Here is an 18642-nt window from a genome sequence, read left to right on the forward strand (position 1 = left end):
TTTCCTGTACTGTAAATTGATCATTTACTACCGTATATAATCCCTATTGAGAGGGTTAAACCTCAACTTCCATTCTTAATAGATACAGTGCCATTGCGAAAGTATTCAGCCCCCTTGAACTTTGCGACCTTTTGCCACATTTCAGGCTTCAAACATAAAGATATAAAACTGTATTTTTTTGTGAAGAATCAACAACAATCATGAAGTGGAACGACATTTATTGGATATTTCAAACTTTTTTAACAAATCAAAAACTGAAAAATTGGGCGTGCAAAATTATTCAGCCCCCTTAAGTTAATACTTTGTAGCGCCACCTTTTGCTGCGATTACAGCTGTAAGTCGCTTGGGGCATGTCTCTATCAGTTTTGCACATCGAGAGACTAAATTTTTTTCCCATTACTCCTTGCAAAACAGCTCGAGCTCAGTGAGGTTGGATGGAGAGCATTTGTGAACAGCAGTTTTCAGTTCTTTCCACAGATTCTCGATTGGATTCAGGTCTGGACTTTGACTTGGCCATTCTAACACCTGGATATGTTTATTTTTGAACCATTCAATTTAATGTTTTGGATCATTGTCTTGTTGGAAGACAAATCTCCGTCCCAGTCTCAGGTCTTTTGCAGACTCCATCAGGTTTTCTTCCAGAATGGTCCTTCTATTTGGCTCCATCCATCTTCCCATCAATTTTAACCATCTTCCCTGTCCCTGCTGAAGAAAAGCAGGCCCAAACCATGATGCTGCCACCACCATGTTTGACAGTGGGGATGGTGTGTTCAGCTGTGTTGCTTTTACGCCAAACATAACGTTTTGCATTGTTGCCAAAAAGTTCAATTTTGGTTTCATCTGACCAGAGCACCTTCTTCCACATGTTTGGTGTGTCTCCCAGGTGGCTTGTGGCAAACTTTAAACAACACTTTTTATGCATATCTTTAAGAAATGGCTTTCTTCTTGCCACTCTTCCATAAAGGCCAGATTTGTGCAATATACGACTGATTGTTGTCCTATGGACAGAGTCTCCCACCTCAGCTGTAGATCTCTGCAGTTCATCCAGAGTGATCATGGGCCTCTTGGCTGCATCTCTGATCTTCTCCTTTTATGAGCTGAAAGTTTAGAGGGACGGCCAGGTCTTGGTAGATTTGCAGTGGTCTGATACTCCTTCCATTTCAATATTATCGCTTGCACAGTGCTCCTTGGGATGTTTAAAGCTTGGGAAATCTTTTTGTATCCAAATCCGGCTTTATACTTCTTCACAACAGTATCTCGGACCTGCCTGGTGTGTTCCTTGTTCTTCATGATGCTCTTTGCGCTTTTAACGGACCTCTGAGACTATCACAGTGCAGGTGCATTTATACGGAAACTTGATTACACACAGGTGGATTGTACTTATCATCATTAGTCATTTAGGTCAACATTGGATCATTCAGAGATCCTCACTGAACTTCTGGAGAGAGTTTGCTGCACTGAAAGTAAAGGGGCTGAATAATTTTGCACGCCCAATTTTTCAGTTTTTGATTTGTTAAAAAAGTTTAAAATATCCAATAAATGTCGTTCCACTTCATGATTGTGTCCCACTTGTTGTTGATTCTTCACAAAAAAATACAGTTTTATATCTTTATGTTTGAAGCCTGAAATGTGGCAAAAGGTCGCAAAGTTCAAGGGGGCCGAATACTTTCGCAAGGCACTGTAACTTTAAACTCAGTACTTACTGTATGCATTGGTAAAGCCATAAGTCACATGCTCCATTTGAAGTAGTTTGGTGAGCCACAATATTGACGAAACAATATGGCATTGTGTGTGCTCTCCTTGACATGTCACATGACACACAACACTTAGTTTGCACTACTTACAACGCCAGAGGACTCAGATATTACATACAGTGCCTTCGGGAAAGTATTCAGACCCCTTGACTTTTTCCAAATTCTGTTACTTTATAGCCTTATTTTTTTATTTAACCTTTATTTAACTATGCAAGTCAGTTAAGAACAAATTATTATTTCAAATGACGGCCTAGGAACAGTGGGTTAACTGCCTTCTTCAGGGGCAGAACGACAGATTTTTACCTTGTCAGCTCGGGGATTCGATCTAGCAACCTTTCGGTTACTGGCCCTAACCACTAGGCTACTTGCGTCCCCAATTCTAAAATGGATTAAATAAATAAAAATCCTCCGAAATTTACACACAATACCCAATAATGACAAAGTAAAAAAAGGTTTTTAGAAATGTTTGCAAATGTATTCAAAATAAAAAACAGAATCACCTTATGTAAGGTGTAAGTATTCAGACCCTTTGCTATGAGACTCTAAATTGAGCTCAGGTGCATCCTGTTTCCATTGATCATCTTTGAGATGTTTCTACAACTTGATTGGAGTCCACCTGTGGTAAATTCAATTGAACATGATTTGGAAAGGCTCACAACTGTCTATAAAAGGTCCCACAGTTGACAGCGCATGAGGTCAAAGGAATTGTCCATAGAGCTCCGAGACAAGAGGGTCTGAATACTTTCTGAATGCACTGTAGATAACATATAGTAATTAAATATTCTAGTATCATTTCAATGCCAAGAACACAAATGTCCCATGCTCCTTCAAGCATACCCTTTACCTAGATGTAATGTATGAGACAAAGACACTATCATCTTGTTTAACCTGTTCTGGATAGCTCTGAGGTGTTGTAACTATCTACCGCTCCTGCATGAATACCTTTTCAACAAAACAAGTAAACACACACACACCTGTTACACACAAACACACACCGCATGTTTCCCACTTACGCCCTGTTGTACCAACCTGAGGTAGAAGGTGCCCCTACCCACAGATCTGGAACATATTTGTCCAATTCCCAATTCTAAATGTTAACATTCAACTGTAACTCTGTGAAAAGTAATGAAACCACAGAAGCTGCATTAGCAGTAGTTGCATGTTGAAACAGTTTATGACTAAAACGGACTACCTAAACCTGGTAGGACTAGGCCTATATGTCATAGAAGACTGTCAATAATGGATCAGGTGAAGCTGATCTCAGGTTAGTTTCACTTTATGGTAAAACTTAGGATATCGGATCAAAGTAATCTGATCCTAGATCAGTACCTAAGGGGCAAACTGTGGCTAGTGTTGTGAAGTCTGGTTTGCCAGGTTGTTGCAGAGCTCCAGGCCAGCTTTGGCCTCGACACCAGTACAGCACAGAGAAGCCTTTGTTCCCCAACACTATTTGCATACTTTTCCACTTTCAGTAAACAAAAAATTAAGATTTCATGGCTCCTTATACTTTTTAAAGGACACATTAAAGTGGTGCTCATACACCATTAAAATGAGAAGTTAAAGGTTGGCTTTGAGGCTGTGTTATCAGTCCCTCTTCAGGGGCCTCATTTATAACAGTTATATACATTTCACGCGATATAGCTGCGCGCACAATTTCTGAAAAGACTGCGCACATACAAAAATAAAATATTGAGATTTAAAACTGGACGCACGCATGTTTCCCATTATAAATCAGACCCGTCCTGAAACTGTGTGCACGTGAACGAGCATTAAAACTACCCCTAAAAAAAATGCCCATCATTCACCTTTTATGGTGACAATAACACCCCTATTTGATATATACTTCCAAAGCATTGGAATTAGGCTAAGGCAGTTTCTTAAGGAAATAGCAATGGCAAACTTGATTAAATGTCTCTGGAGGTGTTGGCAGAATGTTTTAAACTTTAGAATGATATTTTCTGTATTTGAAAGTTTTTGAAAGAAAACAACAATTTCAAATGGTTGTGGAACAGGTCCAAATCCTGTAAACAGGTCAAAATCCTGTTAACAGGTCCAAATCCTGTAAACAGGTCCAAATCCTGTTAACAGGTCCAAATCCTGTTAACAGGTCCACCTAAAAAGTCTACTGCCATTGAATTCTGAAACATTGTAAAGTCTACAATTACAGTGCCTTGCGAAAGTATTCGGCCCCCTTGAACTTTGCGACCTTTTACCACATTTCAGACTTCAAACATAAAGATATAAAACTGTATTTTTTTATGAAGAGTCAACAACAAGTGGGACACAATCATGAAGTGGAACGACATTTATTGGATATTTCAAACTTTTTTAACAAATCAAAAACTGAAAAATTGGGCGTGCAAAATTATTCAGCCCCTTTACTTTCAGTGCAGCAAACTCTCTCCAGAAGTTCAGTGAGGATCTCTGAATGATCCAATGTTGACCTAAATGACTAATGATGATAAATACAATCCACCTGTGTGTAATCAAGTCTCCGTATAAATGCACCTGCACTGTGATAGTCTCAGAGGTCCGTTAAAAGCGCAGAGAGCATCATGAAGAACAAGGAACACACCAGGCAGGTCCGAGATACTGTTGTGAAGAAGTTTAAAGCCGCATTTGGATACAAAAATATTTCCCAAGCTTTAAACATCCCAAGGAGCACTGTGCAAGCGATAATATTGAAATGGAAGGAGTATCAGACCACTGCAAATCTACCAAGACCTGGCCGTCCCTCTAAACTTTCAGCTCATAAAAGGAGAAGATCAGAGATGCAGCCAAGAGGACCATGATCACTCCGGATGAACTGCAGAGATCTACAGCTGAGATGGGAGACTCTGTCCATAGGACAACAATCAGTCGTATATTGCACAAATCTGGCCTTTATGGAAGAGTGGCAAGAAGAAAGCCATTTCTTAAAGATATCCATAAAAAGTGTTGTTTAAAGTTTGCCACAAACCACCTGGGAGACACACCAAACATGTGGAAGAAGGTGCTCTGGTCAGATGAAACCAAAATGGAACTTTTTGGCAACAATGCAAAACGTTATGTTTGGCGTAAAAGCAACACAGCTGAATACACCATCCCCACTGTCAAACATGGTGGTGGCAGCATCATGGTTTGGGCCTGCTTTTCTTCAGAAGGGACAGGGAAGATGGTTAAAATTGATGGGAAGATGGATGGAGCCAAATACAGGACCATTCTGGAAGAAAACCTGATAGAGTCTGCAAAAGACCTGAGACTGGGACAGAGATTTGTCTTCCAACAAGACAATGATCCAAAACATAAAGCAAAATCTACAATGGAATGGTTCAAAAATAAACATATCCAGGTGTTAGAATGGCCAAGTCAAAGTCCAGACCTGAATCCAATCGAGAATCTGTGGAAAGAATTTAAAACTGCTGTTCACAAATGCTCTCCATCCAACCTCACTGAGCTCGAGCTGTTTTGCAAGGAGGAATGGGAAAAAATTTCAGTCTCTCGATGTGCAAAACTGATAGAGACATACCCCAAGCGACTTACAGCTGTAATCGCAGCAAAAGGTGGCGCTACAAAGTATTAACTTAAGGGGGCTGAATAATTTTGCACGCCCAATTTTTCAGTTTTTGATTTGTTAAAAAAGTTTGAAATATCCAATAAATGTCGTTCCACTTCATGATTGTGTCCCACTTGTTGTTGATTCTTCACAAAAAAATACAGTTTTATATCTTTATGTTTGAAGCCTGAAATGTGGCAAAAGGTCGCAAAGTTCAAGGGGGCCGAATACTTTCGCAAGGCACTGTACAAAAAAACCACAGTAAACCTATACAGTGGTAGCAGTATAAGCGAAAGATCAACTGTCTGTTCATCTGCTCCATTCTCCTGTAGATTGTTCTATATTATAAACCTGCCCTCCCTTTCGGATGCATAGAGCAAAAAGGCAAACTTCAATGAGAGATGCACATCATGATTTGTCAGATGGTAAAGCTTCTTCGGGAAGAAGAAGCATGGCCAGACAAGGTGGAGAGGAATTTATTCTGCAATGGTTATGAAAATATGTATTATGTTTATATTGTTTATTTGAGACATTTGAAATTACAGTTCAGATGTACAGTATCCTAAAAAACGTAAACAGAAAAGGTGAACCGTCTGTTCTACCACAGAGCAAAATACTTGAATACAATATAGTTGATCTACAATATTTACTACTTTAAAGTGGGTCCAGTTAAATAAGAGATTGGATGTTGTTGACCTATAAGATAAAGTATCTTATAGAACTGGCACATTTTGGGGTATATCTTGTACATATGCACAATTTACAAATGGCCCCTGGTATGTGGAACGTTATAACATTAAACCAGTACAGGGATCAACATCAGGTTATGAATATGTGTTATGAGCCCTGATCAACACTGTGTCAGTGATCGGTAAGAATACTTGAATGTGTGAACTGGCGGTAGCATATCTGTATGTGTGTGTGTGTGTGTGTGTGTGTGTGTGTGTGTGTGTGTGTGTGTGTGTGTGTGTGTGTGTGTGTGTGTGTGTGTGCGTGCGGCACATGTGTTTGCGTGCATGGGTAAGTATGTGTGTGTGTGCTGACTGCTGTTCTGACCTTGTTGTTAAACGTGTCTATGTTGTCCATCATGGTGGTGATAGCCTCTGAGATGTGTGTGGGGAGAGAGAGGAGCACCACATCCACACTGGACACACCCTCAAACCTGTTAGAGACCTGCAGCATGGCATCTGCAGAGAGAGGGGGGGATGCAATATTTTAAATGGGAATAGATGCTTGTACAGTACCTTCAGAAAGTATTCATACCCCTTGATTTATTTCACATTTTGTTGTGTTACAGCCTGAATTCAAAATGGATTAAATGGATTATTTGTTTCTCACCCATCAACCCACAATATCCCATGATGACAAAGTGAAAACATGAGAATTGTTTTATATTGAAAATGAACATAATTATTACATAAGCATTAAGTATTAACCCCGCTATGAGTCTTTCAAGGGTAAGTCTCGGAGAGATTCGCACCCCTGGATTGTACAATAATTGCACATTATTCTTCAAGCTCTGTCAAGTTGGTTGTTGCTAGACAGCCATTTTCAAGTCTTGCCATATATTTTCAAGCCGATTTAAATCAAAACTGTATCTTGGCCACTCAGGAACTTGGTAAGCAACTCCAGTATATATTTGCCTTGTGTTTTAGGTTATTCTCCTTCTGAAAGGTGAATTTGTCTCCCAGTGTCTTTATCTATAGCTCTATCCTAAAATACTCCCTAGTCCTTGCCAATCACAAACATACCCATAACATGATGCAGCCACCACCATGCTTGACAATATGAAGAGTGCTTCTCAGTGATGTGTTGTATTGGATTTTCCCCAAACATAACACTTTGTATTCAGGACATAAAGTGAATTTCTTTGAGTGGTTTCCTTCTTCTAAGGCATCTGAGTTGGGAAGGACACCTGTATCTTTGCAGTGACTGGGTGTTTTGATTCACCATCCAAAGTGTAATTAATAACTTCACAATGCTTAAAGTGACATTCAATGTCTGCTCCCCCCCCCCCCCCCCCCCCCCCATCTACCAATAGGTGCCCTTCTTTGGAAAACCTCCCTGGTCTTTGTGTTTGAATCTGTGTTTGAAATTCACTGTACAACTGAGGGAACTTATGTGTGGGGTACAGAGATGAGTGAGGTAGTCATTCAAAAATCATGTTAAACACAAATATTGTCCATGCAACGTATTATGTGACCTGTAAGCACATGTTGACTCCTGAACTTATTTATGCCACAGCCAAGGGTTTGGATACTTATTGACTTAAGACATTTCAGCTTTTCATTTTTTATGAATAAAAAAAATAAATCTAAAAACATAATTTCATATTGACATTATGGGGTACTGTGTGTAGGCCAATGACACAAAATCTCACAGTGACACATTCAATTCAGGCTGTAACACAACAAAATGTGGAAAAAGTCAAAGGGTGTGAATACTTTCTGAAGGCACCGTAGGAATTAAAATTAAATTAGTGTGCAAATGTGTGCGTGTGAAATTAGGGTGTGTGTGTGTGTGTATGTGTCTCACCAGCCAAGTTCCTCCACTCTGTGTCCAGGTCGGCCTGGTTAGCGAGGCAGCCCTTCAGTACGTTGGCACAGTAGTTGGCACAGGGCCTGGCAGTGGCCACTCCACGGCAGTGGGGACAGTAGGTCATCTTCATGATGGCACGCATGCACTCTGGGCTCAGGGGTACCTGGGAGAGGAGATACAACAATATTATAGAGATACTATATGAGCCACATTACAATTCCCACCAAGTGGCTTAATCCTATTGGTGCGATGCGTAGGGTGCCTTTCACACAGCGACCTGGGTTCACATTCCTGCCCCTCCATTTACTTCAATATCATATATCATAAATATATACAGTCAGGTCCAAAATTATTGGCCTCGCTTGATAAAGATGAGCAAAAAGGACGGTATAAAATAAATACACTGAACAAAAATATAAACGCAACTTGTAAAGAGTTGGTCCCTTGGTTCATGAGCTGAAATAAAAGATCCCAGAAATGTTCCATACACAAAAAGCTTATTTCTCTCAAATGTTGTGCACAAATTTGTTTACAACCCTGTTAGTGGGCATTTGTCCTTTGCCAAGATAATCCATCCACCTGACAGGTGTGGCATATCAATAATCTAATTAAACAGCATGATCTTTACAAAGTGAAGAGGGAGCGTGCATGTTGACTGCAGGAATGTCCACCAGAGCTGTTGCCAGAGAATTGCATTTTAATTTCTCTACTATAAGCCGCCTCCAACAACGTTTTAGAGAATGTGGCAGTACGTACATCCGGCCTCACAACCACAGACCACGTATAACCACGCCATCCCAGGATCTCCACATCAGGCTTCTTCACCTGTGGGATGGTCTGAGACGAGCCACTCGGACAGCTGATGAAACTGTGGATTTGCACAACCGAAGAATTTCTGCACAAACTGTCAGGGAAGCTCATCCGTGTGCTCGTCGTCCTATCCAGTGTCATGACCTGACTGCAGTTCGGCATCGTAACCGACTTTAATGGGCAAATGCTCACCTTCGATGGCCACTGGCACGCTGGTTAAGTGTGCTCTTCATGGATGAATCCGTGGCGTCATGTGGGCGAGCAGTTTGCAACGTTGTGAACAGAATGTCCCATGGCGGTGGTGGGGTTATGGTATGGGCTGGCATAAGTTACGGACAACGAACACAATTGCATTTTATCAATGGGAATTTGAATGCACAGAGATACCTTGAAGAGATCTTGAAGCCCTATGTCATGCCATTCATCCACCGCCATCACCTCATGTTTCAGCATGATAATTCACGGCCCTATGTCGCAAGGATCTGTACACAATTCCTTGAAGCTGAAAAAGTCTTGCCTGCATACTCACAAAACATGTCACCCATTGAGCATGTTTGTGATGCTCTGGATCGATGTGTACGACGGCGTGTTCCAGTTCTCACCAATATCCAGCAACTTCACACAGCCATTGAAGAGGAGTGGGACAACATGCCACAGGCCACAATTCATAACCTAATCAACTCTATGCGAAGGAGATGTGTCATGCTGCATGAGGCAAATGTTGGTCACACCAGACATTGACAGGTTTGCTCACCCATGCCCCTACTTTTATTTAGGTATCTGTGACCAACAGATGTATATCTGTATTCTCAGAAATGTGAAATCCATAGATTAGGGCCTAATGAATTTATTTCAATTAACGATTTCCTTATATGAACTGTAACTCATTAAAATCTTTGAAAACGTTTATATTTTTGCTAAAACAATTGAACATGATATAATTGTATATTAATACAATTGGCTCAGAGAAAGGGTGGTGGAGTCAGCCCAACTCATCACCGGGGGCAGACTGCCTGCCCTCCAGGACACCTACAGCACCCAGCATCACAAGAAGGCCAAGAAGATCATCAAGGACCTCAGCCACCCGAGCCACAGCCTTTTTACCCCGCTATCATCCAGAAGGCAAGGTCAGTACAGGCGCATCAAAGCTGGGACCGAGAAACTGAAAAACAGCTTTGAGGCCAGCAGACTGTTAAATAGCCATCATTAGCAGGCCTCCACCCAGTACCCTGCTCTGAACTTAGTCACTGTCACTAGCCGGCTACCACCCAGTTACTCATCCCTGCACCTTAGAGGCTGCTGCCCTATGTACATAGACATGGGACATTGATCACTTTAGTAATGGAACATGGTTCATTTTAATAATGTTTACATACTGCTTTACCCATATACTGTATATTTATATTGATACTCCGGACTCCAACATTGCTACTCCTAATATTTCTATATTTCTTCATTCCATTCTTTTACTTTAGATTTGTGTGTATTGTTGTATATTGTTAGATATTAATGCACTGTTGGAGTTAGGAACACAAGTATTTCACTATACCCGTAACAACATCTGCTAAACATGTGTATGTGACATACAATTTCATGTGATATCTTTTGTCTGCGTTTATGGACTGCCCTCTTCAATTAACACCAGAGGTTTTCAAAGGGGTTCAGGTCCAGAGACTGAGATGGCCATTGCCAAATTAGGATTTTTTTTGGGTCAATTAACCATTTCTTTGTGTATTTTGATGTGTGGTTGGCCTTATTGTCTTGCTGGAAGATTCACTTGTGGCCAAGTGTCAGCCTTCTGGCAGAGGCAATCAGGTTATGGCCAAAAGTTTCCTGCAAAGTGCATGATGCCATTGACCTCAACAATGGCCCAGGTTCAGTGGAAGGAGAATAGCCCTGTAACATCAGATATCCACCACCATTATTTACAGTAAGTATGAGGTACTTTTCTGCATATGCTTCCGTTTTGTGATGTGAAACCCACCATTGCTGTGTGTGGCCAAAGAGCTTAAGATCCTTTGAATGTGTGAGTTTCCTTGGTGGTGGGCGAACAAACAAGACACACAGAATACAGCGGGAGGTCACTTCCCATGGCCATTATTTTACGCTGGCGCCGCGCTGTTAGCTTTTTTTCTGCCCGGTTACCGTGGAAACCAATTGTCTAAAAGAATTTGCTTTGTGTGCACGACAAGGTCCATGACACCGCCGTCTGCTCTTTCCTCCGATCCACCCATCCTTCTTCTCCTTTTCCTTCTCTCTCACTCTATCCCACTGGGCTGTTCCCACAGGAAAGGGCCTTGGTCCGTTAAAACTGGAACTGGGTTAATACCAGTACGCCCTGCTCGCAAGAGACCCCCTGCTCCGCATACGAAACTACAGTGTGTGTGTGTGACTGAGTGAGTGAGTGAGTGAGTGAGAAGAGAGAGAGAGAAGAGAAAGAGAAAGAGAAAGAGAAAGAGAACGAGAGAAAGAGAGAGAGAGGGAGAGAGAGAGGGCTCAGCTTGGTATACAAAACTCCTTTAAACCAAACTGGGTCAGTCTGATGCTTTCCTGGAATATTCAACCATAAGTCAGACAAAGCCTAGTTAGCAGAAACATACAGTCAAAGACAAAGGAACATGGTGCATGAAATGGTGTCCGTCTATTGTCATGACTATACAGCACGCCCCGTGTCCACCCTCCTCTCCTACTTTACCCCTTTTCTCCTCCCCTTCTCCTCCACCTACTGCTCCACTTGAGAGACAAGATAATAAGTCAGACCATCAATGTTTTGATGAGAGAGACAGAGAGAGGGGAGAGAGAGACTGACTTTTTGTCCTTCTTGAAACATTTTAATTTCATTAAAATCCCCCACCCCCCTTAAAACAAAACACAAAAAATCTCCTGTACTGCAGTACTGCATACATGCACCATACTCACCTTGCCCTCTACACCACGGTACAAAAACAACATCATAATAACCAAAATCTCATCACTTCCACAACCGTATATCCAACCCACCTTCCCCAGCTGTATAGACAGCCCCCCCAACACACCATATCTCCTGAAACACCTCCACAATTTTTACCATTTTATAAAACTCAAATTCCACCCTAAGGCACGCAGAGACCATCCCATTAAATAATAGTTGTCCCTGAGCCTTTGACCCTATTCCTCCTTGTTAACCAAGTAGCCAGCTTTGCCTGAGTAAAGAAACAACACCTGTACTTTTTTGTGTTTTACATATTCACCCAACACACTCCTCTTTCCCACATCTCTGGCACAATTTATATTGAGCGAGCCTACCCGAAGAGTCTCCATAAGAAGTGGGAGAAAAACCAGCAAAGAAAGAGACATAGCAAAGCTCAAAAAGCCCCAGTGCCAGAAAGAAACTCTTCATCTAAACAGCGTCTGTAGGTAAACCTTCACTCAATGTTGTGACCCACTTCCTCAACCTAAACTGTTTCCTGGGTGAGAGGACACCATCCCCTCATTTTTCATAGCATGTTGTACTGATCTTACAAACTTTCTTGGATCAAAAATCACCGTGTACTTTGACCCCTCTGCTTGACTGGCTGTCAGCTCCGGGAAAAAATCCTCCTATTCATCCTCTTCCTCAGACTCACCTTCCTCCTCCTCATCTCCATCTCCCATGCTGACCACCTGCCCTTCCTCTTTGGCCAGGGCCTCCCCCCCAGCACCAGGCAAAGGATCCTTGGTGCCTTTGACCACCCCAGCCTCCTTTCTTCTCCCCCTTTTTCCTTTTCCGCTTGACACCCTCCTCCTCCCCCTAGTCTCTTACACTTCCCTACTATACTCTCCTCATCCACTAGCATAACCTGACTAGACCCAGCCTCATCCACACCACCATCCATAACATGACCAGGCCCAGCCTCATCTACACCATCATCCATAACATGACCAGGCACATCCTCATCTACACCACCATCCATAGCATGACTAGGCACATCCTCATCTACACCACCATCCATAGCATGACTAGGCCCATCCTCATCTACACCACCATCCATAGCATGACTAGGCCCATCCTCATCTACACCACCATCCATAGCATGACTAGGCCCAGCCTCATCTACACCACCATCCATAGCATGACTAGGCACAGACTCAGCTACCCTACCATCTCTAGCCTGACTAGGCCCAGTCTCATCGACACACCATCCCTGGCATGACTAGGCCCAGCCTCTGCTGCCTGCGTTTCATTGCCCCCTACACGTTGACCTCGATTTCTCCAACTGGCGCTTGTACCCTCACCTTGTCTACGGCTTTTATGTGGGCACGCAAAGCTCTTATGCCCCAAATCCTCACACTCAAAACACCGTAAACTATCTGTACTTGCAAACCCTGCATAGAGCCCCTCCCCATGCCTCACATTAAAATGCAAATTTTGGTGTTGCTCATTGTTATTCAGAAACATGAACACTTGCCTCCGGAACGAAACAACATGCTTAACGGCATCTGCCTGAAAACCTGCAGACACGAAAACCACTTGCAAACTTACCAAAACGACTGAGCTATTTCCTGATTTGATCATCCATAATAAACAGAGGCAAATTTGCAACTACCACCCTGGTCGAAAGGGGTAGAAACAGGAGAAATTGGCACCAACACACCCCTAACAAATATTCCACTAGCAATGAGCCTACCCACCAAATTTGCTCTTTTCATGAAAACAACCACAGCTTTGTTCATTCTGGAAGCGGAATGTATAAATTCAGCTTCTACCTGTTCACCGACCGCGAGCAGAACCTCCTCCACCTTAACTCCATTCTCAGAAACACACCTGAATCCCATGCCCTAACGACAGTGTCTCCTCCGTGCTAGGCTGGGAAAATATCACGCACACCACACCTTCCAAACCCCTGGAAACTAAATTCTGTCCACTTCCACCCTAACTTTGAAAAGAACAGTGGGTACTGCTAAAACAAACAGTGCATTAACCCTCCACCATAGAAAAGAAAAATGGAAAGAAAAGACCAAGAAGAGAATCAAGAAAACAAGTTAGGACAGAGCCCTCCACACGAAACACTCAAATTCCCAAAAACTCCCAGCATGCACTGCAAGAGAGAGACAGAGAGAGAGAGAGAGAGAGAGAGCAAGAGGGGGACCCTGAAGGACGTCACCCTCAACCGTAGCCCCAGGAGCAACACAGTAATGGACACCCTGCCCAGACCAGGGAGACACCCTCCCAGAACCCCTGCTGAAGGACCTGCACCGAGAGAACCCATGCCAAGAGGTTAGTCACAGGTCGCAGTTGTAAATGAGAACTTGTTCTCAACTTGCTTACCTGGTTAAATAAAGGTGAAATAAAAAGAGGACCTACACCCAGACCACAGCATCACTAGCCACACCCCAACCAGCTAAGACCACCCCAAGCAAACTCTGGCCACACTCTATATAGGCCACCCATATCAGAGCTATGCCCGTTCTGCCCACCCTATGCCCCAACATGACAGTAGGACATATGCCCCGGCCGTGAGAAGAGCAACAGGCCCAACCCCCACTATTACACCCGCCCAAGCCCCATCCTGCGACCTAAGAGGTATGTATCAGATGCTTAACATGCTCTGCTCACACCTACTGTGATGGTCCGGGCCAAAACCACACAAAAACAACACTAGACACTATGGAACACAACATTTTACAATCTCATCCTGGAATATACAAGGTCTGAGGTTATCTGTCTTTGGCATAAAGAGCAGAAACCCAGACTTCATCAAATAAATTGGAATACAGAATATGTCATCCTACAAGAAACATGGTATAAAGTAAATGGACCCACTGGTTGCCCTCTAGGTTACAGATAGCTGGTAGTCCCATCCACCAAACTACCAGGTGTGAAAAAGGGAAGAGACTCCGGGGGTATGCTAATTTGGAATAAAGCAGACCTAACCCACTCTATTAAATTAGTCAAAACAGGAACCTTTTTCATCTGGCTAGAAATTCATAAGGAAAATATCTCAACAGAGAAAAATGTCCTCACATGTGCTACCAAAATCCCCATAATTGAACGATGACAGCTTCTCCTTCCTAGATGGAGAGATCAACCATTTCCAAGCCCAGGGACATGTACTAGTCTGTGGTGACCTAAATGCCAGAACTGGACAAGAACCTGACACCCTCAGCACACAGGAGGACGAACACCTATCTCAGTTTTTCACAATTCCTGACATTTAATCCAAGTAACAATTCCCTGTTTTAGGTCAGTTAGGATCACCACTTTATTTTAAGAATGTGAAATGTCAGAATAATATTAGAGAGAATGATTTATTTCGGCTTTTATTTCTTTCATCACATTCCCAGTGGGTCAGAAGATTACATACACTCAATTAGTATTTGGTAGCATTGCCTTTAAATTGTTTGACTTGGGTCAAACGTTTCAGGTAGCCTTCCACAAGCTTCCCAGAATAAGTTGGGTGAATTTTGGCCCATTCCTCCTGACAGAGCTGGTGTAACGGAGTCAGGTTTGTAGGCCACCTTGCTCGTACACGTTTTTCAGTTCTGTCCACACATTTTTTATAGGATTGAGGTCAGGGATTTGAGATGGCCACTCCAATACCTTGACTTTGTTGTCCTTAAGCCATTTTGCCCCTACTTTGGAAGTATGCTTGGGGTCATTGTCCATTTAGAAGACCCATCTGTGACCAAGCTTTAACTTCCTGACTGATGTCTTGAGATGTTGCTTCAATATTTCCACATAATTTTCCTACCTCATGAAGCCATCTATCTTGTGAAGTGCACCAGTCCCTCCTGCAGCAAAGCACTCCCACAACTTAATGCTGCCACCCCCGTGCTTCACGGTTGGGATGGAGTTCTTCAGCTTGCAAGCCTCCCCCGTGTTCCTCCAAACATATTGATGGTCATTATGGCCAAACAGTTCTATTTTTGTTTCATCAGACCAGAGGACATTTCTCCAAAAAGTACAATCTTTGTCCCCATGTGCAGTTGCAAACCGTAGTCAGGATTTTTTATGGCGGTTTTGGAGCAGTGGCTTCTTCCTTGCTGAGCAGCCTTTCAGGTTATGTCGCAATAGGACAAATTTTACTGTGGATATAGATACTTTTGTACGTATTTCCTCCAGCATCTTCACAGGGTCCTTTGCTGTTGTTCTGGGATTGATTTGCACTTTTCGCATCAAAGTACGTTTATCTCTAGGAGACAGAACGCGTCTCCTTCCTGAGCGGTATGACGGCTGCGTGGTCCCATGGTGTTTATACTTGCATACTATTGTTTGTACAGATGAACGTGGTACATTCAGGCGTTTGGAATTTGCTCCCAAGGATGAACCAGACTTGTGGAGGTCTACAAAAATAATTTTGAGGTCTTGGCTGATTTCTTATGATTTGCCCATGATGTCAAGCAAAGAGGCACTGAGTTCAAGGTTGGCCTTGAAATACATCCACAGGTCCACCTGTAATTGACTCAAATGATGTCAATTAGCTTATCAGAAGCTTTTAAAGCCATGACATCATTATCTGGAATTTTCCAAGCTGTTTAAAGGCACAGTCAACTAAGTGTATGTAAACTTATGACCCACTGGAATTGTGATACAGTGAAATATAAGTGAAATAATCTGTCTGTAAACAACAATTGTTGGAAAAATTACTTTTGTCATTCACAAAGTAGATATCCTAACCGGCTTGCCAAAACTATAGTTTGTTAGCAAGAAATTTGTGTAGTGGTTGAAAAACGAGTTTTAATGACTCCAACCTAAGTGTGTGTGAACTTCTGACTTCGACTGTAGTCAATGGTAGGCTTCGAGGGGACTCCTATGGTAGGTGCGCATACAGCTCATCTCTTGGCAGTAGTACTGTACACTACTAAATCACTGACCTCAACCCAGAGTCTCTTAGAGTGTTCACAGTTAGTCCACTGACACCCCTATCAGATCACAGCAAAATCCCACTCTACTTGAACAGAGCTTTGCTCAATAATGAGGCATCAAAGCCAAAGGAACTTAATAATATTAAGAAATGCTATAGATGGAAGGAAAGTAGTGTGGAGATCTACCAAAAAACTATTAGGCAACAACCAATTCAATCCCTTCTAGACAATTTCGTGGACAAAATGTTTCACTGTAATAGTGATGATGTAAACTTGGCAGTAGAAAACCTAAACAGTATATTTGACCTCTCAGCTTCGCTATCAAATCTAAACATTTCAAGAAGACAACCTAAGAAAATGAACAACAATGCTCAATGGTTTGATGAAGAATGCAAAAACCTAAGAAAGAAATTGAGAAATCTATCCAACCAAAAACATAGAGACCCAGAAAACATGAGCCTACGACTTCACTATGTTGAATCACTAAAACAATACAGAAATACACTATGGAAAAAGAATGCACAGCACGTCAGAATTCAGCTCAATGTAATTGAAGAATCCATAGAATCTAACCACTTCTGGGAAAATTGAAAAACTCTAAACAAACAACTACACAAAGAGTTATCTATCCAAAACTGAGATTTATGGATAAACCACTTCTCCAATCTTTTTGGCTCTGTAACAAAGAACAAACAGCAAAAACATATACATGATCAAATACAAATCTTTGAATCAACTATTAAAGACTACCAGAACCCACTGGATTCTTCAATTACATTGAATGAACTACAGGACAAAATACAAACCGTCCAACCCAAAAAGGCCTGTGGTATCCTTAAATGAAATTATAAAATATACATACCACAAATTCCAATTGGCTATTCTTAAACTCTTTAACATCATCCTCAGCTCTGGCATCTTCCCCATAATTTGGAACCAAGGACTGATCACCCCAATCCACAAAAGTAGAGACAAATTTTATATATGCGTCAACAGCAACCTTGGGAAAATCCTCTGCATTATCATTAACAGCAGACGCGTACATTTCCTCAGCGAAATCAATGTACTGAGCAAATGTCAAATTGTCTTTTTACCACATTACCGTACGACAGACCATGTATTCACACTACACACCCTAACAAATTCCATAAAGCTGTGAAAGATCTGAGAGACAAGGCAAGGAGGGCCTTTTATGCCGTCAAAAGGAACATAAAATTCAACATTATTTAGGATGTGGCTAAAAATACTTGAAATATTTATAGAACCCATTGCCCTTTATGGTTGTGAGGTCTGGGGTCCACTCACCAACCAAGAATTCACAAAATGGAACAAACACCAAATTGAGACTCTGCATGCAGATTTCTGCAAAAATATCCTCAGTGTAGAACTTAAAACACCAAATAATGCATGCAGAGCAGAATTAGGCTAATATCAGTTAATTATCTTGTTTGGGGTAGGGGGCAGCATGTTCACTTTTGGATGAATAGCGTGCCCAGAGTGAATTGCCTCCTACTCAGTCCCAGATGCTAATATATGCATATTATTAGTAGTATTGGATAGTAAACACTCTAAAGTTTCTAAAACTGTTTAAATGATGTCTGTGAGTATAACAAAACTCATATGGCAGGCAAAAACCTGAAAAAAAATCCAAACAGGAAGTGTGAAATCTGAGGTTTGTAGTTTTTGAACTGACCCCTATCGAATACACAGTGGGATATGGGTTATTTTGCACTTCCTAAGGCTTTCACTAGATGTCAACCTTCTTTAAAACGTTGTTTCAGGCTGCTCATGTGAAGGGGGGCCGGATGGGAGTTGTTTGACTAAGGGGTCTGCCTACAGCCTCGTTCTCAGTCACGCGCTTTCACTTGTGAGGTAGCTCTCGTTCCATTGCTTTTCTACAAACAAGGGAATTCTCAGGTTGGAACATTATAGAACTTTTATGATAAAAGCATCCTAAAGATTGATTCTATACTTAGTTTGACAAGTTTCTTCGACCTGTAATATTACTTTTTGAACGTTTCGTCCGAATGGACCAGATCGCAATTTTGGATTTGTTTTACCCAAACGCCATAACAAAAGACGCTATTGGACATAAATGGACATAAATGATGGACATTATCGAACAAAACAAGCATTTATTGTGGAACTGAGATTCCTGGGAGTGCATTCTGATGAAAATCA

General features: G+C 41.9%; 1 protein-coding gene across 1 annotated transcript in view; it reads right to left on the reverse strand.

Moving 5' to 3' along the window:
* LOC110508193 (glypican-1) overlaps positions 1-18642 on the reverse strand; it is a 136478-nt gene that overhangs the window by 13085 nt on the left and 104751 nt on the right. The window contains exons 6-7 of the mRNA XM_036965987.1: positions 7825-7990; positions 6346-6476 (exon numbers count right to left, since the gene is read on the reverse strand). Of these exons, the coding sequence (XP_036821882.1) occupies positions 6346-6476; positions 7825-7990 (297 nt within the window). The remainder of the gene's footprint in view (positions 1-6345; positions 6477-7824; positions 7991-18642) is intronic.

Source organism: Oncorhynchus mykiss, chromosome 28, assembly GCF_013265735.2.
Source record: "Oncorhynchus mykiss isolate Arlee chromosome 28, USDA_OmykA_1.1, whole genome shotgun sequence".
Classification (NCBI taxonomy): Eukaryota; Metazoa; Chordata; class Actinopteri; order Salmoniformes; family Salmonidae; genus Oncorhynchus; species Oncorhynchus mykiss.